General features: G+C 32.5%; 1 protein-coding gene across 1 annotated transcript; it reads left to right on the top strand.

Annotated features, from left to right (window-relative positions):
* Positions 1–2,190: 2,190 nt before the first annotated feature.
* Positions 2,191–16,301, top strand: LOC134718767 (sulfide:quinone oxidoreductase, mitochondrial-like). Its single transcript, XM_063581470.1, has 10 exons — positions 2,191–2,495; positions 6,019–6,189; positions 6,746–6,799; positions 7,162–7,359; positions 8,320–8,423; positions 9,996–10,101; positions 11,042–11,225; positions 12,665–12,732; positions 13,392–13,570; positions 14,178–16,301. The coding sequence occupies exons 1-10, from the start codon at positions 2,304–2,306 to the stop codon at positions 14,260–14,262; spliced, it is 1,341 nt and encodes a 446-aa protein (XP_063437540.1). The 5' UTR covers positions 2,191–2,303; the 3' UTR covers positions 14,263–16,301.
* Positions 16,302–24,030: the final 7,729 nt, after the last annotated feature.

The raw sequence follows: 24,030 nt of genomic DNA, 5'->3' as shown, positions 1-24,030 counted from the left end.
CTCATTTCCCTTCAAATGCACCAAGGACTTCATATCAAAAGACTGTAGGCCTCTACATCGTATAACATATGAATTTATCCAACAAATCGCCTAACTTAAATTATTTTCAAAGGAAAATACCTCCCATAAGATGTCTTCTGATCAATCCAGTCAAATAAAACCAAATCATTCTTAAGAGTAGACGAACCATTTGGTGAAAACAGTTTGTTAAAATCTTTTACGGTTTTAGAGATATAGCGATAACAAGAAAAAAGGGACGCAGGGAGTTAACTCCTGTAAGAATAAGTGTGCGGTCACACAGGGTGAGTTTTAAAACCCCCATTACTGTACATCATTGGCAAAAAATCCATTCCATATGTTGTAAGACAAAAAAGCATCTCAGACGGCAGAAGGACTAAAAAATATTCAGAAGAAAAAGAAAAAATCGAAAAGTCAAAAGACCTAATAAGTGTCAAGTTTGCTTTTGTCAGTGGTCATTGTTGGATTTTTTTAATAGATGATACCAATATGTATATTTAACTAAAAACATTATAATTTACTAAGTTTTTGAATACAATTAGATAATTCAAGGATTTTTATAGTTATATAATATACTGAGACAAATATCCCACATGAAAGAATATTTGGAATCAAAATGGACAACCACAAATAGTATAGAGAGCGGTCTTTTTAGAGAAAATTTACCCATACACATGAGACAGATGCATTTAGAAATAGTGAGCTGTCGGAATAATGGGCTGTCGGAGTACTGGGCTGTCGGAAGAATGGGCTGTCGGAGTAATGGGCTGTCGGAATAGTGGGCTGTCGGAGTAATGGGTTGTCGGAATAATGGTTGTCGGACTAAGGGATGTCACCGTTTTTTGTTACATGTTGTTGGGTGTTTTTTTTTTGGTAAATACGTCTTTTGGCGTTAAATTTGATCACATCCACATTTGATGAAACCCAGACCATGACAGTTTCAGCTCTTTCAAAATTAAAACGTTTTAAAACCTTGAGGTCCATCAAACATCAGACTCATGAATATCTTCTTTCTCGTGTGTTACAAAAGATTCGAAGTATTATTAGCGTAGTTATTTTGACTTACATCTTTCGGCTATTCACATCATTCACAAGGCTGGATCGGATATTGGGAAAGTGGATGCATAAAAACTGAAGATGATTTATCTTTTGTGCGCATCTTAATTTGTCTTGATTGGTTTGTGTTTCATTTCAACATTAGTAAACTGCTATATATTGTATCACACTTATTCATCCAATTGTAAAGACATGAGAATGACCCTGAGACAGTGACGCGGACGAAGATAACATAATCATACTTACTTTACAACCAATCATGACCATAATGAACCAATTCTATACAGGTGAATTTGTTTTACTGTGCTACATGTCTATGGGCTGATAACAAAAAACGACATCCAATCAGAAGATTCATAACATCAAAACTTCAATAATTAGGTACTAACCCACCTACCATGGATAGATTTAAAATTGAAAAAAAAATGAAAAACAGGGAAAACAAATTTAATAAAAAAAAAAAACATGATAGCAAAAATACTAAAAAAATCAAACAAATTAAAACAGAATTGGTTTGACTGTGATGTAAATAGTCAGGTAAGTCATTGATATAAATCAAAAATAGTATTGGACCTGATACAGTGCAAATTGTCATACCACACATACTGACATATTAAAAAAAGTTAATCAAACACCAAGTCTAGCCACGAACAAACATACCGACAAATTCGATGCAGCAAAGACGGTTACAAATTTTTCTGCCAAACTATAAAAGACTGGAACAAATTACCTGAACCAATAGCCTGCAGAATCACTAGAGGGATGCTCCTCGACACTTATAATATCTACATGTTTAATATGTATCTTGTTTTTATCTTATACCAAAAATTAAAAATAAAAATTGAAAAATATTACTCACATATATTCATTTGTATTCTATATAAAAATAGAAAAAATATTATGAAATCAAAAATATATTTTTATTCATTAACAATATTGTTAAACGAGGCATGCGATGCAAAGTAATCATGAACCAGTTGATGTGTTTCTGTATATAAAGAAAAAGAACCAAAAAAAAAACCATTTTCAGACAAGCTTTTACAAAAGCTAATGCTTTTTTTTCTGTTGACCCTCACAAAATTTACCGGATGTTATTTTATAGCGTAAGAACGACAACTCTGTCTGCGTGCCAGCTGGCAAAGAGAGTTTCAAATATTCAAAACAATTGATTTTCACATTTTGACAAAGTTGACATTTAGTATACATTCGTCTACGGAACAAAGTGGAACATGATGAGTACTAAACTATTAGTGGGAGCCTCTAGAAAAAGTGTGACAAAAAGTTTTTCGACAAGTTCTGCGTCGTTGGGGCGTCATTACAAACTGCTAATTGTTGGTTCCGGTAGTGGTGGATGTGCCACTGCAAGTAAATTTTCAAGGAAACTTGGTGCTGGACATGTTGGAATTATTGAACCAAAAGATGTAAGATATTAGTTTTGATATTGTACAACAAAGTGGGAAAAAATATCATGAAAAGTAGGTGAAGGCCACCCAACATCTTACTACATGTATGTTGCAGTAAATAAATGGTAAACTAGTCCAAATTGTTTATTATTACCTCTTTAAATGCCTTAAGAAAGTGTCACAGAAAACAATTTAAAGTAACTTTTCATTTTATTGGACTTCCGTTTAAAAACAAAATTTAATTTAAAAGACTGAAATTATCTTTTCACAACTCTTCTATGAGGGGGGCAAGGGGGGTCCCCATAACAACACAGGAATGTAAGAAAACTGCTTACATTTCCTTAGTAAGATCTACAATGGAATATGCAGCAACAGTATGGGACCCCTACAGTATTGCAGACTCAAACAAGCTGGAAAGAGTACAAAGACAAGCAGCACGCTTTATAACAGGCGATTATAGAAATAGAGAAGATGGCTGCATAACAAACATGCTTACAAAATTAAAACTACAGGAACTACAATTGAGACGCACGAGCCAAAAGCTTATATTTATGTACAAGGTGGTTGAGGGGCTGGTACCTGCTATTGATCCAGACGACTTCCTCAAATCAGCGAGACCAAGACGAAACATCACAGCTAAAAAGTTTGACAACTATCAAGCCACAAACATTGTTGAAAAACAAGTGAGGAACAATACCAGGTGTTTTGACATTCCTACTAGTAAAACACCGCAACATTCAAATTCATTCTTTGTGTCCACAATAGTAAATTGGAACCATCTAGAAGACACTATTGTACGCGCAACTAGTATAGAGAGCTTTAAATCTGCTCTCGGGAAACGTCAATAAATCGACGGCGCCTTCACTCCCGTTGTATAAAAGCCAGAATTGGTAGCTACGACGTACCCATACAGATACAGATACAGAACAAAACAGTGAATTGATTTGGCGAAAAACAGATAACAAGGAATTGAAAAGGGATAATAACAGATAACAGTAAATGAAATATGAAAATAAATCTGCTCAGGACCAATCCAGTAGATGATTTGTAGATCTTAATATATAACTTGTGGTATGGACCTAGAAAATTGTAGTTTGTGTAAACAAGACTTTCGGCCGTTGAGGCAGTTCTGCCTTGGTTGATTTTTTCTGTAACTTGTACAATAAGTTATAGTATGAATGCTGATTTTTTTAACGAAATTACTAGTTTCTGTTTTTGAGATAGGGATATTTTTAAATTAGGGCATTTGAGGGATCAATTTTTAATGATTTAGGATTTTTTATTTAAGTTTTAAAAATAGTGCAGCCAGTGACACTTTATTATCAATTTGATTTTTAGATAAAAAAAAATCTGAAAAGCAATATATATACTTTATAATAAAAAAAAAAAAAACATTGATGCACAATATATTTTATTTATCCAATGACCTCATGATAAAACTTACTTATAAAATACAAAAATACCCAGATCAGTGGAAACAGGACATGTACAACTGAAACACGCATGCCAGTTATGGTTATTCTGATAATAGAAATTGAGTCAAGTGACAATTCTGATAGTAGAATAGAAATTTACTCAAGTGACAATTCTGATAGTATAATAGAAATTGACTCAAGTGACAATTCTGATAGTATAACAGAAATTGGACCTAGTGAAAATTTGGATGACACCAAGTGAAACACCAATCATGTATCTTATGTGAAATTATAGAATATGGAAAATTTGGGTACAGCATTGGAGAAGCTGTAGGATTTTAAAAAGGGTATTTGTCGAAAAATTAAACTGAAGACACATTTGTATTGCATCAATGGTTTCTGAGCTTCAATATTCGCCATGTGAAGCAGTTAAAAAGCTTTTAAAAGTATGGTGTTCAGGGGGTTCTCTTTCATGTGAATGAAAAGAGAGGGAATAGCACTGATAATATAATGCTAAAAGAAAAAGATGTTGTATAATTCACAAAGCCATAATTCCCACACCACTTAGTTATGTAAAACAATTCAAAGAAGAAAACTAACTGTCTTATTTATCCACAAAATAGTGAACGAGAAACTTAGTAACACAGTAACAAACTACAACCACTGAATCCAGGCTCCTGACTTGGAAATAGGCACATACAGAATGTGACTACGTCAACCTAAGCAAGCTAGTTGCATGGTGTCAAATCCTCCCCTAATCAGGGACAGTGGTGTAATAGTACAGCATAAAGATTATTATGTGGTCATTGAATAAAAAAAATCTATTGGGTGTATCACTGCTTTTTTTTATAACAAAATCCATACTATAAGTTATTGTACAAGTATATTAAGTGAATTATAATTTATACAAAATGCTACATGTTCACAGACAATGTAATTTATTACGAAGGATAATAATAATAAATACTGGAATGATCCTGGGTCCAATTGATTTTATATGTTTATGTGATGTAAGTTACTGACATTCTTCTGCAAATACAGGGCCACTCGATATTACCAGTAGAAAGACCCCAATAGATATACATTGTAAGAAGATGTGGTAAGCATGCCAATGGACAATTATCCATTCAAATCACAATTTTCAATGATCTTCAATTTCTACGGAAGATTGCAGACTGTCAAAATGCTAACATTCCAATTTCCAATAACAGTTAACAGCAAATAGATCCTCACAATAACAGATAACAAAATAGATAATAGTCCTATAACAGCTAACAACGAATAAGACAATAACAGCTAACAGTAAATATATTTTCAAAATAACAGATAACAAAGAATTAAAATGCCCCATAACAGCATAACAGTTAAACCCCTTGCCCCCCCTCTTCTATCATAAACTAAAGGGTGTGCCACAAGTAGGCAAGGAGATAACTCTGGGAAACAACTCTGACCGTCAATAAGTCAACTTGGACTTACTATCCTGACAACTCATTTAGCATTGCCATTTAGTGGCAGCCATTTCGAAAATTTGAAACGGGCAATGCATTAAAATGTATAGGGGGTCTCATTAGGGGGTTCCGATCCCAGATCCCGCTTATTGTTTTGTCAAATTCCCGTATCCCGCTTACACTATGTACGTAAGCGATTCTCATCTTTTCGTCATTTACAGAGACCGTTAGACCTCATTTCCTGTTTTCATGACACAATAATTTGACTTTCACGTATCACGCTTTCAAAAAATAAGCAATCACGGGTCACGCTTAGACCCCAATGAGACCCACTGTATATATGCTTACATTTTTCTGTAAATTTTCAGAACATTAAGAGTATTTTGAAATTTTCCAAACTTCTGCTATTTCCATGGTTATGACAAGGATTTGTAAACAAATCCTTGGTTATGACAAAACAAATAAACATGATACTGTGGATTCATTATTATTCTTTGGATACCAATTTTTCGTGGATTTTGTTGATATAGGTGAACCACAAAATTAAATGTCCACTAATATGCAAGTTTTCCTTCATCCTCGAAAATTGGTGCCCACCAAAATAAATGAATCCACAGTAAGCATGGTAAGTGAATAACAAAAAAATAAATAGATAGACAACAATTATTCTTATTTCAGGACCATTATTATCAACCTTGGTTTACACTTGTTGGAGGAGGTATCAAGAAAGTTGAAGATTCAGGGAAGAAAATGTCAGAGGTCATACCTAAAAAAGCTGATTGGCTGAAAACTACAGCTGAGGCCTTTGACCCTAAGAACTGTACTGTTACCACAGCAACTGGTGAAGAGGTATACTACAAATTGTTTTTTCATGTTTATTGTGCTTTCGATGAATGTTAGTACATGTACAACATGTACAATGTACCAGCAAAAAGATGTAGGTTTCTTGAAATTGTCATGATTGTGACATACTAAAGCTTGACAAATTGTATCCACATTCTTTTTTAAACTGTTTATTTTCCCTTAGATGTATCTTGCTTTTTGTAGGGATGCTGTCTCATTGACATATACCTAAAATCTCCTTTTATTGTTCAATGAAAATAAGCGTACACGGCACAAGTGTTTATGAACCATATTCTATCAACACATAAAACTTGTTTTATAACCTTACTCAAGGAGTTCTGGAAGACCAAAAAAAAATATTTATGCATCTATGATTCGTTAGTTACCAGTGGATAATTTAAGAGCCTTCAACTTAAGAGGATAATTTCGTATTAAGAATATTTCTAACATATGACTACTTATCATTGGGGGATTCAGATTAGAAAAACCTCCACCACCATTATGATTGTCCTAATTTTTATCTGAGTAATGCAAATTATACATGTAATATTTTTTTTTGTAGATAAAGTATGACTTTCTTGTCATGGCTTGTGGTCTTCAGCTTAACTTTAATTTGGTATGTATACTTTTAGAAGAACTTTTGATACATTATACAGCAATTTGGGCATTTACAGGACTGAATTGATGATTCTTCAAATTTTCTGAGAATTTTTTTAACAAAATTGACAAATCAACAGGACTGAATATATGTTTACAGGACATTTCCTGTTGGTCTGGTGCTAATTCAGATGGCTGATCAAAAATTCTTTAGTAATGGACGTAATACTACATCAAATCCATGCTTTTTTACATGTAAAAACAGCTTTTCACATCTACTTTGGATTGGATTTTTTTCATTTTGGACTTTAAAATTGAGCTTTCAGAAGAATAAAATAAAAGATTTTGCAACTGCTTTGAATGTATGATTGTTTTATTCAGATCAAAGGTTTACCAGAAGGATTTGACAAAGATCCTATGCTATGTTCCAATTATGATTATGAGTATGTACAGAAAACATGGCCAGCCATTCAGAAGTTCAAGGGAGGTAATGCTATATTTACTCTGCCAAATACACCAGTTAAATGTGCAGGAGCTCCACAGAAAATTATGTACTTAGCTGAAGAGGCCTGGCAAAAGGTAGGATTTATTTATTATAGTGAAAGCAAATTAACAGATCTAACATTGTTGGGTTGATATTTAGACAAGTTGTATATACATAATGTACACAGCCATGTATCACCATCATTGATGGTGATCCGATGGATAAATCTGTTGTAGAGTTGTCACTGACTCAGACGTACTTGCATATTCATTATAGTATATCTAGAATACGGAGACAATTATTGCGTGCATTTAATATTTATATTTTTAAAGAATAGACAAAAAAGTGAGATTAATAATTGCTATAACTTTGGGAAAACCTGCATACTTGGCATACTGATATATGTATTGAATATCATAATCCAAGGTATTATTATGGATATTCAGTGAAACCTGTGTTATCTGACACACTTGGGGACCAGAAAAAAATAAAGAATTAAGCAGGGAATCCGAATACTCAGGTTTTTTTCTGAAAAGATATGCATATATGGAGACAATGAAAATGTGTCTGTTAAAGCAGGATTTTAGAATAGGTGTTGGATTAGCATGATTAGGCAGGTTGCAATGTATTCTTAACCAGTGTTAGTATTTGCATTTCAAACCATAAACCTCACTATACCCTTGTGATTGTTATGCCCCATTTATGGGCATTATGTTTTCTAGTCTGTGTGTTCATTCATTTGTCTGTGTGTTTGTCCGTCTGTCCAGCTTCAGGTTAAAGTTTTTGGTCGAGGTATAGTTTTTAATGAAGTTAAGAGTCCAATCAACTTGAAACTTAATACGCATGTTCCCTATGATATGATCTTTTTAATTTCAATACCAAATAAGAATTTTTACCCCATTTTCACGGTCCACTAAACATAGAAAATGATAGTGTGGATGGGGCATCTGTGTAAAATTAAGTACCAAGAGGACATAGGAAATAATTATTGGCAACCCTCTATTACTTTGAGGGAAGCTTAGCATGTCAGCATATGTATTCTTGATTTTTTTCAGAGTGGTGTGAGAAACAAGTCAACTGTAATGTATAATACATCATTATCTGTTCTGTTTGGGGTCAAAAAGTATGCTGCTGGTCTACATAAAGTGGTGGATAGTAGGTAGGTTTTATCCTTTATTGTAAATTACAGAGTTTTAACAAAAATACTTTTTGACGGTGAAAAGCTAGGGGCTTTATCACTGAACTAGTATGTATTTGTTTAGGGGCCAGCTGAAGGACGCCTACGGGTGCGGGAATCCTCTCTTCATTGAAGACCTGTTGGTGACATTCTGCTGTTGTTTTTAATATGGTCGGGTTGTTGTCTCTTTGACACATTCCCCATTTCCATTCTCAATTTTATTTCAGTTTAATTAAAGAAAGTGGGATATATTACACTAGACAACTTTTATAAATAGAAAGCTAGAGGCTTCCATGGCCAAGTGGTCTAAAAATTTACTACTGGTATCACTAGCCAGTCAACACTTAGGTTATTAGTTTGAACCCTACTCCTGCAGATGCACTTGACTCCAATCTTAATTGACTAGGATTGTTAGTTTTCCTATCGAAAGGTCTGGTTTTCTACTTAAAAAAAACTGGCTGTCGCAAAATAGCCTAAATGGGGTGCTCAAAATTGGTGTTAAAACACCAAAAATCAAAAATCAAATCAAATATAAAGATTGATAATGTCAGTTAGCAGAACAAATGGAAAAAGATTGTCATATTCCAGACTTTTAGAGGGAAAAGAAAAGTTTACTTAACTATAGAATTTAAAAAATAAAAGAGAACTTAGATCTTACAATATGCTTTCTGAAATTAAATAAAAGTTTTTGTTTCTGCTCTCTATTTCTAGCTACAAAACAAATCCTGTTTATAAAATTATTGGAGTTATCTCCCCTTGCTTGACTTATTTTCAAAATATTAAATAAATTATGTAAAAAGTGGTATAAAAATAAGACAGATCATTAATATGCATTTAAATGAAAAGTCTTACAAATGGATTGAAGACCTGTTGGTGACCTTCTGTTGTTGTTTTTTTTTATTTGGTCGAGTTGTTGTATCTTTGACACATTCCCCATTTCCATTCTCAATTTTATTGCATTTTTTTCTTGATTTTATGCATATTTCATTATATATCTAGACAGAAAACATCTGATATCTGAAACAATTTACATGTTCAATGTTAAATTGCTAATATTATTACAATAATTATAACAATAAGAACAGATCTATCTAGATTGTTTATTCACTCAATTGTTGCGTCTCAACTCATTCATTAAAAAAACAAGAGATTAGTCTCTGGGGAAGAAACTAAATTTTTGAATGAGAAATAAAATTAAATTCAAAAATTTTCCACAAGGATATTTTTAAAATGCTTAATTTTTTTGAAAATTCACCAAATTTTAAGGAAAAAAGGAGCTGCTGTGTACACATTTTCAATATCCGCCTAAGAAAAGGCTAGAGGGATTCCAAATATTTGTTTTATGTTAAAAAAAATGACGAGACAGTTACATCCCTTAATTTACTGTGTCTAATTTACTTTCCAATGTAGCCATTCAGCTGACATAAAAAAATATATTCATAATTAACCATGTGGCTGCGTTCAAAGCATTTGAAGAATGTCACATCAAAATTGAAATAAGGTCATATATATATAAGTCTACGGAATATTTATTAGTTTAGTTATGTTTTTCAGGAATATCAAAATCAATTATCAAAGAAATTTGATAGAAGTAAATACAGATAAAAGAGAGGCTATTTTTCAGAAACTAGACAGTCCTGGAGAAACTCAAACTTATAAGGTAAGGCTATTTAGGCCAAATAAAATAATGATTTGCGTTTTTCCTATTACATCTTTGAAAAATAGGGTAGGTAGGTAGGGATTTTTTTTATTTAACAATTTTATTTACATTGAGTCTATGGTAGATAAATTCTGACTTTAACTGTGCTTATAAAAAACATTAAGGTAGGCCATCTCTAAGGTTAAATTATAGGGTAGGTAGGGAAATAGGAAACACACACATTTTTTTGTTTTGGCCTTATAATATTTTATTGATTGGTGTTTAATAGTACTTTCAACACTTCTGTGCTATTTTATTGTGGTGGTCAATTTTTAAGTTTTGGAGGAAGCCGCCATGTCTGGAAATAAACCAGTTGTGCTATTTTTTGGTGGTCAATTTTACATTTGTGGACAAGTTACTATGCCTGGATAGAACCAGTTGTAATCAATGTTTATACCCAAGACGAACGGAGGGAGCATTAAGTTTCACCTTGTCTGTCTGCAAGTAGTTATCAAAGGTACCAGGATTATAATTTAGTACTCCAGACATGCGATTTGTCTACATAAGGCTCATCAGTGACGTTCATATCAAAATATTGCAAGACCGTCCATATGCCCGTCCATCTATACCAGAAGTTGGTTTCCATTCTCTAACTTCAGTTTTTCTCAACCAAATGTTATGAAACTTATTTACAATGCTATTAACCACATACCACAGATCAAGTTTGAATTTTGGTAGTGTCACTTTAACCATTCTAGAGTTTTTGCCCCTTTTACTAATAGAAAAATTGTTTATTAACCACAAAACTCTGATCAAGTACCAATTTGGGTAGCATCAATTTTACAGTTCTTGAGTTATGTCCCTTTATAACATTATAAATTAGCAGGGCAATCACATGTGTCCCATGGACAAATTCCCCATTTACTTTTTAAATTGATTATATAATTACTTTTTATTGCAGTATGACTTTATGCACATCACACCTCCCATGTCCACACCTGACCCAGTAAGAAAGAGTTGTCTGGTAGATGAAGCAGGTTATGTGGATGTTGATCAAGGCACTTTACAACATAAAAAATATCCAAACATCTTTGCCATCGGTGATTGTTTTAATGCTCCAACATCAAAGACAGCAGCTGCAGCAGGTAAAGTATGACCATTACAGAATCTAATGCATTCTGGGTAATATTTTCAAAACCGTACAAAAACACTGATTGGTTTAAAACATGCTAAACAATGAAAATTCAACCAATGAGGTGATGTAATTTTCATTTTTGTGTATAAACAATGAGATTACCCATAGTACTCTAGATTACGGAAAAGCTAATTGCAGTGTTGTGTATCAATATTGTAAATGACAACAAACAAAAAGATTTGAATCTAAACCATTTGTTTGAAATACATTCATTCCAAAAGGTACAACATAGGGTTGGATCAAAGATTTTGCACAAGGGATAAAAGGAGGGAGATGTAATTTGATAAAAACAAATATATATATATATATATATATGTATAATTCAATATTTTTAAACAAATTCATTCATATCTGATAAATCTTTTCTTGAGGGAAAAGGAATCAAAGGGGAGCTGAGCATACACATACCTGCCAACTGTCACTGTTTGCCAAGGATTGCACCCATGTATGCTCCCATATGGAAATTTTGAAAGATCAATTTTGTCCACATTTAAACAAAACAATAAATTTTACAATGGCTATACAGGCTTGTAATAGTATGAAGAAGCCAAAAAACAACATTACAATATATTTGGAGGCCCCCTTGAAGGTTCTGTAAGACTATAAAAGCCATCTTGAATGTAAAACCCCCATGAGCATTTTGAAAAATTGGCAGGTATGATACACTTTCTATACACCAGAGAGATCATTGGTGAGAGGAGAATATGTTTGCTTGAAGTGCAGGAGAGCTTGGATTAGATCCTCACCTGCTTCAGAGTAAAAACTTGAAACTAGGTATTTGCTGCTGTTCTGCTTGATACGAAGAATTTTGGATAATATTAAAGACTAGCTTGCTCTCAGTCAGGATATTGTGTCTGGGATCTATGGTCCACAAATAGTCAAAAAATAATATAAGGACCTAAGAGGTATGATACCGCAGCTAGGAAAGGGGTATTTGTCTTCCAGTGGACAGTTACCTTGTGAACTACCAATCTAAAAAAAAAATGGCTCAGCATGTAAGTTTTGTACACAGTGAGGTCCAATTTCATATTACATTTATGCATGTAGCCATGTACATGTAATATTTGCTACTGAACCTTAATCCATCTGTTTATGCATCAGCTATCAGATAGATACAGGATTTGTTAAATCAGAATAAACTAGGAATAGATTACTGTAAAATCAGAAATAATTGTGTGCATTTATTATTGGGATTTTGTCAATTGAGTCTTAGATACGATTTTAATTTTTACGATTTTGATAAAAATCGTGTTTAATCATATAATATATTCCAAAATGCGAGTTTAACTTATTGCGTTTACAACTTTCACATTTTTCGCAATAATAAAAACCTCGCAATAATTTCTGAATTAACAGTATAAATTATTAATAATTAATTACTGCTTGCAGCCTCCCAGAGTGGATACCTTGAGAAAAACTTGACAGCTGTAATGAATGGGAAACCAGCTTATGTTAAGGTATAAATAACTAGATGTCAAATATGGAACTAAAATTGAGAATGGAAATGGTGAATGTGTCAAAGAGACAACAACACGACCATAGAACAGACAACAGCAGAAGGTCACCAACAGGTCTCCAATGCAGCGAGAAATTCCCACACCTGGAGGCGTCCTTCAACTAGCTGATCTAGCAGTATAAATAAAATTTACAAAAACCTATTGGAGTAATTTGTAGGTTTAAAGTGTAAATTGCAAAGGGATATTATAAATAGATCTACTTACACTGGATTTAAAAAAAAAATATACATGTAACTTATATATTTGGAATTTGATGCAACTGTTATACAAGTGAGAGGTTTATAGCTCTATAAAACCAGGTTCAATCCACCTTTTTTACATATGACAGTTGTTGTCCATTTATTTCATGTGTTTTATCATTTGATTTTGCCATTTGATTAGGGACTTTCTGTTTTGAATTTGCCTTAAAGTTGAGTATTTTTGTTATTTTACTTTTTCTATAATGGATCAACAAAAACTCAGGCAAAATGATATGTAAGTTGACAGTTTAGTCCACACAGTTTCCAAACCTCATATTTTGTCTTTTATTATAGAATTGCAGTTATAAATGCATGTACCGGTTATGATTTCTGAATGTACAGTATATAGTTTTATTTCAGTATGATGGTTACACTTCCTGTCCCTTGATAACTGGACGTGAAAAGTGTATAATGGCCGAATTTAATTATGATAGTTTGCCATTGGAGACCTTCCCACTTGACCAAGGGAAAGAGAGACGGTCAATGTACCATGTGAAGAAAGATATTATACCAATGATATACTGGAATATGATGTTGAAGTAAGACTTATAAACTAGTTCTTTGCATACCTGCCAATTTTTCAAAATGCCCATGGGGGTTTTACGTGCAAGATGTCTCTTACAGTCTTACAAAACTTTAAGGGGGCCTCCAAATATATTCTTGTGTTTGTTTTTTGGCTTCTTCATACTTTTATAAGCCTATGGCCACTGTAAAATTCATTGTTAAGTTTGAAATTGTGAACAAAATGTCAATTTTGGAGCGTCCATGGGGGAAATCCCCTGCAAATGGTGACATGTAGCAGGTATGTATTTGTTGATTGCTTAGCTGTTGTATGAGGGAAACAATTATTAGGCTGATATACAGACAAAGTGTTTGAAATAATAAAGAATAGAAAAAAAATGGTACATATTTTGACATAATTGTAATATCATCAGATTAAAATCTTTTTCTTTATATTTCTTGCATGACCCTTTACATCTCCAAACATAATCAGTCAATTTTAAATAGTTGTCAAGTATTTTATTTTCTAGGGCCAAAGCAGGGGCTCATTAATTCCCCTACCTTTTTTGACTCATAAGTTTGTAAATTCTTCATTTAAAATTTTAATATGCAAAACATTTTTTTTAACCATGTACCTTTTTTCAGGGGATATTGGAACGGACCTGCTGCCTACAGAAAATTGATGCATTTGGGAACAGATGGTCCAGAAAAAGAAAAAGACTCATATTAAAAAGAAAAGTCCAATAGAAAAGTCTCTGCCTTAAAGTGCTGTATTTCCAATTGTCTAACTATTTAAGGGAGATAATTTGTGATTATAATAATTATAAAATGAATCTCAGTTCATATTACCTATAGCCTATAAGTTAGTTTCAAAATTAATATATTTATACAGTACTCTTGGTGAATTGGTGCATAATAATTTGTAAATGATTACCATATCTACAAATACTTGAATGTGATTAGTGGTTAGAATTTTTGAACTTGGTTTACACTTAAATAGACATTGTTGAGTCTTCTTTCTTGAGCTTTGTACAAACTATGTTGATTTCAATGTAATGTATTCTTTTGTGATACACATTGAATGGAACAAGAAAGTTGAAATTTAAAAAAATAACAAATGGTTGATTTACTAGCTTTTATCGAAAATTTAACAAAATTTTTTTGTGTGTTAACTGAACCCTTAACTCTGACAAATTATTATAAAAGTCCTTCAATTAATTATTCAATTTATGAGTTAATATGACTTATTTCACATCTTGATAACCTCTAAAACAAATGTTTAATCCTTCAAGAGAGATCTGATACATTCAAATACGGTATATTGATACTGTCCCATTTTTTTTCAAATTAATCTTTTTATTAGATTGAAAAATATGTTTTGGTTTCTCTTAAAATGAATGCTGCCATTTTTGTTTATTCTACATATTGATTTTATGAAATAAGTATTAATATATTACCCACCACTCATTAAGCATTATTGAAGTTTTTGCAGAAGTGTCTCCACTGTTTGTTGAGGCGTCAGAGGACCCTTTTTCGGGAGACATTTAATAAGCAGGAATTTAGGAATGGCTAGTTCAAACATTTGGAATAGGTGATTTTAAGATTTGATGATATGATACTGAATTTTTTTTTAACTAGATGTGGGAATTTGGGATTTTTTTTTAGGGAAGTTGTTTGAGACCCCACTTACCACCCCTTTTTGTTGTGTCAAAAATAGGCATTGTTAAACATATAAAAACAAATCTATTATATAGTATTTTGTTTGTTATTTGAAAATTATTATATTTGTAACTTCTATGTCATTGGTCTCTTGTAAAGAGTTGTCTCATTGTCAATCATACCGCATCTTTTTATTTTTATGTTGTGTTGTTAGATTGCCGTCAATATTGTATCATTGAGGTTTTTTTGTATTTTTTAATATTCATAATTTGTATTCTGTATTTTATTAAATTGTGCAATTAGGTTAAATAGCTTTATTTTTATTATATATTTGTATGCAATAGTAATTATTTAGAGTCCGGTGCTGGTCTCAAAAAGAGGAAGTTCAATGACCAATCTGCTTCAAACTGTGTGCCTGTTCACTTATTAATCATACTATTGTGCCCTTGTTCCACCTCATAGTGCAGGATTGATTGATAAAACTGAGAATGGAAATAGGGAATGATTGCTTTACCTTGCATTAGCGCTAAAAGGCTATTTCCCCAGTAATTTATATTAATTGTCTTATTTTTTTTCCATTATTACGTTCATTTATTTTATACTAATAAAGATAAATTGCCTGTGATGAATATTGATATTTCAATAAACAAAGTTGATGGTTCTTTAAAACGATGGATGACCATATTGTTCGGGCAAGTTATTTTTAACTTTTGCTTTCGTTTCATAATCATGCTATAACAATTCAAGGCTATAAGAATAAAATGCATAGAACATAATTTAATGTAGGAATCTAGGTATGATCTGATTTTTTTTTTTTAAAGATATGGAGTTATTTCCCTTACAATGTACTTTTCTGTAACAAGTTTTTCATGCTGGTTACTCCTTTATACAAATACATTTCAGCTTTTGTATATGTTTTTTTTCTAGTCTTAACTTAAGTGCCATAATATTGAAAAATTTTATAATGTATCTTTAAACATGTTTTTTTTAATGAAGTCTTTTAAAGGCTTAGTGCCATAGCACTTGAAACTATTTATTGTAACACTGAATCATTTTTAAAAAAAATGAAGTCTTTCAAAGACATGTATTACTGTATGAGCCTTGATATATACTATATACAGGTTTTTAAATATGTGTTGGTTTAAGCTTGTGTTCCATATGTTGTTGTTAATATGTGTTGCCATAAATTTGTGTTCTTTATATTGTTAAGCTTTATCTTTACATGGTAGAAATTCTATTTTTTATTCTGTGGTATTTAAAATCAAACATGTTAACAGACCCACTTTATATCTACCATAACAATGATCTGATGTATTTTTTCTGAGAATTTGTAAATTTATATATATTTTATTTTTACTCCTGCTAGAAGCCAGGAGTCAGTTTCATAAAACATCTTATTACTAAGATTAATTGCAAGTATACTGAATTGAATATGACTTACAATCAATCTTAGTCGAAAGTTTTTTTGTGAATCGACTACTGGTACTTTAATAATACCAATTGTTAATCATTGGCATAAATCAAATAAAGATCATTTTGTAGTGGCCAAATAAATCATTGCCTTTGTATTTTCAATAAATTGTAAACACTTGCTATGAAATTACAAAAAGGGAGATAATTTTAGATTGGTTTTCTTCTTCTTAGTGTTTTCAATGAACTTGAACACTCACTACTTTATACCAAAAGTGAGAGAATTCTGGTATTACTAAATTTTAAAATGTTAATAAATTTATGTTGGTTGAATAAATAATTGCGTAGAAGTATTTTTCAATTAAATTTAAGCATTTATTGCAATTAAATTGGTTTAATTGATAATTGCATTTAAGTGTTTTTCAATGCATTCAAACATTTATTATGAAATAAACAAGGAGATAATCTTAAATCGGTTGAATAAATAATTGCTTTTGCGTCTAAGTGTTTTCTAATGACTTTTAACAAGGATTACAAAATAACAACAAGGGAGATAATTTTTAATTGGTTGAATAGTATTTGATACTGAAGAGTTTTCTGAGACTAGCATAAAACATTTCACCTTATTCTCACTTGAATAAACCATATTCTGGCTATTCTACTTATTTTCTGACATGTTTATTTTGAAATAGCTTTTCTGATATTGTTATAGTTAAATTTAAGAATTAGTTAAGCAAATGGATCTACAAAACCTTTGAACTATAAAATCATATATGGACCTTATAACCATGATAATAAAATCAAGTTCAGATGTTGCCTGCCTGAAAAACCTAAAAAGCATTCCATATACCAAATATAGGTTACCTATTGCTTATAGTATCTGAGTAACAGGCCAATAGAAAAAAAAAGGCCAATGAACAATGAAAAACTAACCGAAGACAACTAGCCTTTGAATTAATTTAAAGATTAATATTTTTCTACAAAGTTGATATTTTTCTAAATTTCTTTTGATTTTTATTGAAATCAATTCAGCTCAAGTTTTACTACATTCAAAGTACTGCAGAAAATACCAATATTTCAATTAAAGTGGGTCTCATTGGGGTCTAAGCGTGAAGCGGGATTGCCGATTTATTGTAAGCGTGACACGTGAAAGTCAAATTATTGTGAAAACGGGAAATGCGGTCTTGCAGGACCCGGGAAATGACAAAAAATGAAAATTGCTTTAAGTATATAGTGTAAGCGGGATACGGGAATCTGACAAAACAGTAAGCGGGATCCGGGATCAGAACCCCCCAATGAGACCCCAATTAAAGGTTGTTATGATTTGTAAACTTGTTTAATTTTTGTTGAGATATTTACTGGTGGAATTTATTATTTACTGCTATGTTAACTGCTTGTTCAATAAAGTATAACACTAATTTTAGTTACTGTGAATATTACTTACCGCCATGTATATCATTTTTGCGTCTGTCCCAAGTCAGGAGCCTCTGGCCTTTGTTAGTCTTGTATTATTTTAATTTTAGTTTCTTGTGTACAATTTGGAAATTAGTATGGCATTCATTATCACTGAACTAGTATATATTTGTTTAGGGGCCAGCTGAAGGACGCCTCCGGGTGCCGGAATTTCTCGCTACATTGAAGACTGTTGGTGACCTTCTGCTGTTGTTTTTTTATTTGATCGGGTTGTTGTCTCTTTGATACATTCCCCATTTCCATTCTCAATTTTATACAATTGTAGATTTTTTTTCAAAATCAATTCAACAATCTCAGCATTAATGATGAGTTTGTGAACATTTGATTAAGCATACAAGAGCATACTAAAGTTGTTCACAGTAAAACCTAGCCCATAGAAGCCAGAAACACCATGTCTTAGTCTTGCTTTACAACTTTGTCAAGACAAGACCAAACCAAGAGTTGCAAATGGCTTGCTTAATTATGTAGTATGAAAAACAAACTAGAGGCTCTTAAGATCTTGTGTTGTTCACCTTGGCCTACGTTCTATTGTTAGCCATGTTGTCAATGACGGTTGGCAGGCAGGGTAATTGGACACATTTATTAAATCAAATACAACGTTAATTAAATTTGCTCAAGTAGTTTAAGCAGATTTTTGTACAAGTTAACCGACGATGACAGTATACACAAAGTGATGAGAAAAGCTCACCTGGTCAACTAACAGAATAACAATAGATACAAAGCACTGGTAGTTTCTGAAAGCTACATGGAATTACAAATATCAAATGAATCATGTTATCCTAGTCTAAAAAATCAATCCTTAGCAATTATAAGAGAGGGATCTTCTTCTTATGATGAAACAATGTATTGAAGATCCATTGGAGGCCTTCAACTGTTTTCTCTTTGTTCAGGTTGTTGTGTCTTTAACACATTCCACATTTCCATTCTCAATTTTATCCAAGTTTTGGTCCAATACAGGCATCACCCATTCATTTAACTCATGAGTCTTTGTTTTAGTGTCTGGCCTTCAGCTTAATCTAAAAATTCATGGGTTTTACCACCTTCTGTGACTCCATGCCAACAAATCTTTGCTTTAACTCCTAAATACTTGGCAGAAAAGTACTAAATACAATTTTTTTTGTTTGAAAAAGGCAGAGATTGAACAAAAGGCCCCCAACATTCAAGATGAACTAACTGTGATAAACTTGCATTTTTAACAAGTGACTTTAAAAAGAAAACCACCAACATTGCATATTGTTTACCATAAAAAATATACATTATGGATAAATTACTCATTGTGGAAGGCAATACAGTGACCAGTATTATATCTGATGTTTGTCCTTTGGTTTTATGAATAGTTGTCTCATCGGCAATCACACATCTCCACTTTTTAAATAACACTTATCACAGAGGCGTTAAGATTTGGAATGCACAAATAAATAATACTACAAATACAAATGCAGAGTGATGAACTGTTGGAAGTGGGTCTCATTGGGGTCTAAGTGTGACACGGCATTGTCAATTATTTAGGTAGCTTGACATGTGAAAGTCAAATAATTGTGTTGTGAAAACGAGAAATGAGATCTTTCGGGAAATGACAAAACTAGAGGCTCTAAAGAGCCTGTGTCGCTCACCTTGGTCTATGTTAATATTAAACATTGTACACAAATGAATTCATGACAAAATTGTGTTTTGGTGATGGTGATGTGTTTGAAGATCTTACTTTACTAAACATTTTTGCTGCTTACAATTATCTCTATCTATAACAGTAGTTTCTGTGGAAAATGTTAGTGAAAATCTACAAATATTGTGAAAATTGTAAAAAAATGACTATGAAGGGCAATAACTCCTCAGGGGGTCAATTGACTATTTTGGTCATGTTGACTCATTTTTAGTTCTTACTTTACTGTACATTATTGCTGTTTACAGTTTATCTCTATAATAATATTCAAGATAATAACAAAAAAACAGCAAAATTTCCTCAAAATTTCCAATTTAGGGGCAGCAACCTAACAACCGATGATCCAATTCATCTGAAAATTCCTGGGCAGATAGATCTTGACCTGATCAACAATTTCAACTCTGTCAGATTTGCTCTTAATGCTTTGTTTTTTGGGTTATAAGCCAAAAACTGCATTTTACTCCCATGTTCTATTTTTAGCCATGGCCGCCATCTTGGTTGGTTGGCCAAGTTACCGGACACAATTTTTATACTAGATACCCCAAAGATGATTGTGGCCAAGTTTCAATTAATTTGGCCCAGTAGTTTCAGAGGAGAAGATTTTTCTAAAAGATAACTAAGATTTACGTAAAATGGTTAAAAATTGACTATAAAGGGCAATAACTCCTACAGTGGTCAACTGACCATTTTGGTCATGTTGACTTATTTGTAGATCTTACTTTGCTGAACATTAATGCTGTTTACAGTTTTTCTCTATCTATAATAATATTCAAGATAATAACCAAAAACAGCAAAATTTCCTTAAAATTACTGATTCAGGGGCAGCAACCTAACAACGGAATGTCAGATTCATCTGAAAATTTCAAGGCAGATAGATCTTAACCTGATAAACAATTTTACCCCATGTCAGATTTGCTCTAAATGCTTTGGTTTTTGAGTTATAAGCCAAAAACTGCATTTTTAGCCATGGCGGCCATCTTGGTTGGTTGGCAAGGTCACCGGACACAATTTTCAAACTAGATACCTCAATGATGATTGTGGCCAAGTTTGGTTAAATTTGGCCCAGTAGTTTCAGAGGAGAAGATTTTTGTAAAAGTTAACGCCGGATGCAGGACGACGACGGACGACGGACAACGACAGACGACGGACGCCAAGTGATGAGAAAAGCTCACTTGGCCCTTCGGGCCAGGTGAGCTAAAAATGAGAATTGCTTACGTATATAGTGTAAGCAGGATACAGGAATCTGATAAAACGGGATCCGGGATCGGAACCCCCCAATGAGACCCCCTTGGAATATGACTGGACAGAACAACTGGATGTTACTACAGTTTAACCTGTGTTATATGACACACTTCAGGACCAGAAAAAAATGTTGGATTAAGCAAGGTGTCAGAATACTCAATTTTTTTCTGCAATGATAGGCATATTTTGGGACCATGAAAATGTGATGGTTAGATACTCAGGATGTTGGAAAACTGATGTGTCAGATCAGGCAGGTAACACTGTAGTTAACATTGTTCAACCCTCCTTTTGCCTGAACAAAAGTTAAACAAGACCGCATTTGATTTTCAAAAGAAAAAAAAACAAATCCTCTAAACAAGCCATTCTAAAATCCATACAGATAAATCACTACGTATCTAAACTGTAAAATCTGAAATTATTGCGATTTTGTCATTTAAGACTTAAATGGGATTTAAATTTTTACAATTTTAAGAAAAATCCTGTTAAATTCATATAAAATATTTCAAAAGGCGTGTTTAAATTATTACATTTACAACTTTTTCAAAAAGAATCTCACAATAATTTCTGAATTTACAGTATACATGCATAAAGGAGCTAAATCATATGAAAGACAACAAACAAATTTCTTTATAATAATGTAATAATTTATTGTATTTAAACAATTTTTATAACATGGACAAAAGGTTTCAAACACCATTTTTTTATAATTATTAAATTCATATTGAACATTCCTCACTTATATATAGTTGCTTTCCTACAATTGTATATAAAAAAACATGACATTAAGGTGGTACCTAACACAACAGGGAGATAACTCTGTAATATCAGCTAAATGTTTTAATTACGTTGCCTTGTGAAGGCAATATTAAGCTTCACAATGATCAAAATTAGTGTTTGTAAAACTACAATATAACCAGTGTAGTTTTTCTGATAAAACTCTTGGTTCAATTTTTCGATTTTTTTATATTTTTGTAAAAAGGTCAAGGTAAATAATTTGTCAAAATTTTATGAAAATTAAACGAGTCAAATTAATTTTAGTGAAAGTGTTGGGTACCACCTTAAGAATGTCTTATTTGCTACTTTTGTGTTTACATTTTCTTTATGGATAAATGCTTAATAAAGTTCATACAATAATACTCTTTGAGGCTCCAACATGGTAAAACATAGAGGGCAACAGGCCTGTAGCCAGGAATTTCAAAAGGGGGGAGGGGGTATTTGGTCTCACAAACTTGACTTTAAAAGTCACAACTCGATCAGAACATTGACTTTAACAATGCTTTTTTGTTTTCAAGGGGGGAGGGGTTGTCTGAAACCCCCGAAACCCCCGAAACCCTCTGGCTACAGGTATGGGCAACTTTCCACCTGAGGTCTCACTTCAAAGGACATGTGACTTTTTAAAATGTCTAAAACAGAGAATCAGTTTAAATTAGAACTGTATAGAATTTGAAATGTGACCATGCGACCTGTGAGGAGTATTCTACTACTGGTGACCCCTTTCAAATATAACAATACTAAATTGGTATCAAAATATTTACAACAGTTGAGGTAAAATCTAAACTTTCTCAAAAATAGCAACAGTATAAAAATATCTTTAAAATCCATCAGATGGACAAATAAGATTGATAATTATATAATTGTGTCTTTAGTTTTGGGATCATAGAAGTAACATACAAGTTGATTTCTGACCTTGCAAAAGTTTGTGTATAAAACATGCAAACTGTAATTATAGAAAACTAGAGGCTCTAAAGAGCCTGTGTCGCTCACCTTTGTATATGTGAATATTAAACAAAGGAAGCAGATGAATTCATGACAAAATTGTGTTTTGTTGATGGTGATGTGTTTTTAAATCTTACTTTACTAAACAGTCTTGCTGCTTACAATTATCTCTATCTATAATGAACTTGGCCCAGAAGTATCAGTGGAAATGTTAATTAAAAATTGACTATAAAGGACAATAACTCCTTAGGGGGTCAATCGACCATTTCGGTCATGTTGACTTATTTATAGATCCTACTTTGCTGAACATTATTGCTGTTTACAGTTTATCTTTATCTATAATAATATTCAAGATAATAACCAAAAACAGCAAAATTTCCTTAAAATTTCCAATTCACGGGCAGCAACCCAACAACAGGTTGTCAGATTCATCTGACAATTACAGGGCAGAAAGATATTGATCTGATAAGCAATTTCACCCCAAGTCAGATTGCTCTAAATGCTTTGGTTTTTTGAGTTTTAAGCCAAAAACTGCATTTTACCCCTATGTTCTATTTTTAGCCTTTGTGGCCATCTTGGTTGGTTGACCTGGTCACGCCACACATTTTTTAAACAAGATACCCCAAAGATGATTGTTGCCAAGTTTGGATTAATTTGGCCCAGTAGTTTCAGAGGAGAAGATTTTTGTAAAGATAACTAAGATTTACGAAAAAATGGTTAAAAATTTACTATAAAGGGCAATAACTCCTAAACGGGTCAACTGACTATTTCGGTCATGTTGACTTATTTGTAGATCTCACTTTGTTGAACATTATTGCTGTTTACAGTTTATCTCTATCTATAATAATATTCAAGATAAAAACCAAAAACAGCAAAATTTCCTTAAAATTAACAATTCAGGAGCAGCAACCCAACAACCGATTGACCGATTCATCTGAAAATTTTAGGGCAGATAGATCTTGACCTGATAAACATTTTTATCCCATGTCAGACTTCCTCAAAATGTTTTGGTTTTTGAGTTATAAGCCAAAAACTGCATTTTACCCCATTGTTCTATTTTTAGCCGTGGCGGCCATCTTGGTTGGTTGACCAGGTCACGCCACACATTTTTTAAACTAGATACCCCAAAGATGATTGTGGCCAAGTTTGGATAAATTGGGCTCAGTAGTTTCAGAGGAGAAGATTTTTGTAAAAGATTACTTTACTTTACGAAAAATGGTTAAAAATTTACTATAAAGGGCAATAACTCCTAAACGGGTCAACTGACCATTTTGGTCATGTTGACTTATTTGTAGATCTTACTTTGCTGAACATTATTGCTGTGTACAGTTTATCTCT

Source organism: Mytilus trossulus, chromosome 5 (assembly GCF_036588685.1).
Source record: "Mytilus trossulus isolate FHL-02 chromosome 5, PNRI_Mtr1.1.1.hap1, whole genome shotgun sequence".
Taxonomy (NCBI): domain Eukaryota; kingdom Metazoa; phylum Mollusca; class Bivalvia; order Mytilida; family Mytilidae; genus Mytilus; species Mytilus trossulus.
This window is presented reverse-complemented; position numbering and strand designations above follow the sequence as displayed.

Excerpts from the sequence above, each read along its gene's own strand:
- LOC134718767 (XM_063581470.1), top strand. The coding sequence starts at position 2,304 with ATGATGAGTACTAAACTATTAGTGGGAGCCTCTAGAAAAAGTGTGACA. Across the intron at positions 6,800-7,161 it reads TTCAGCTTAACTTTAATTTG|ATCAAAGGTTTACCAGAAGG; the intron begins GTATGTATACTT and ends TGTTTTATTCAG. Across the intron at positions 7,360-8,319 it reads CTGAAGAGGCCTGGCAAAAG|AGTGGTGTGAGAAACAAGTC; the intron begins GTAGGATTTATT and ends GATTTTTTTCAG.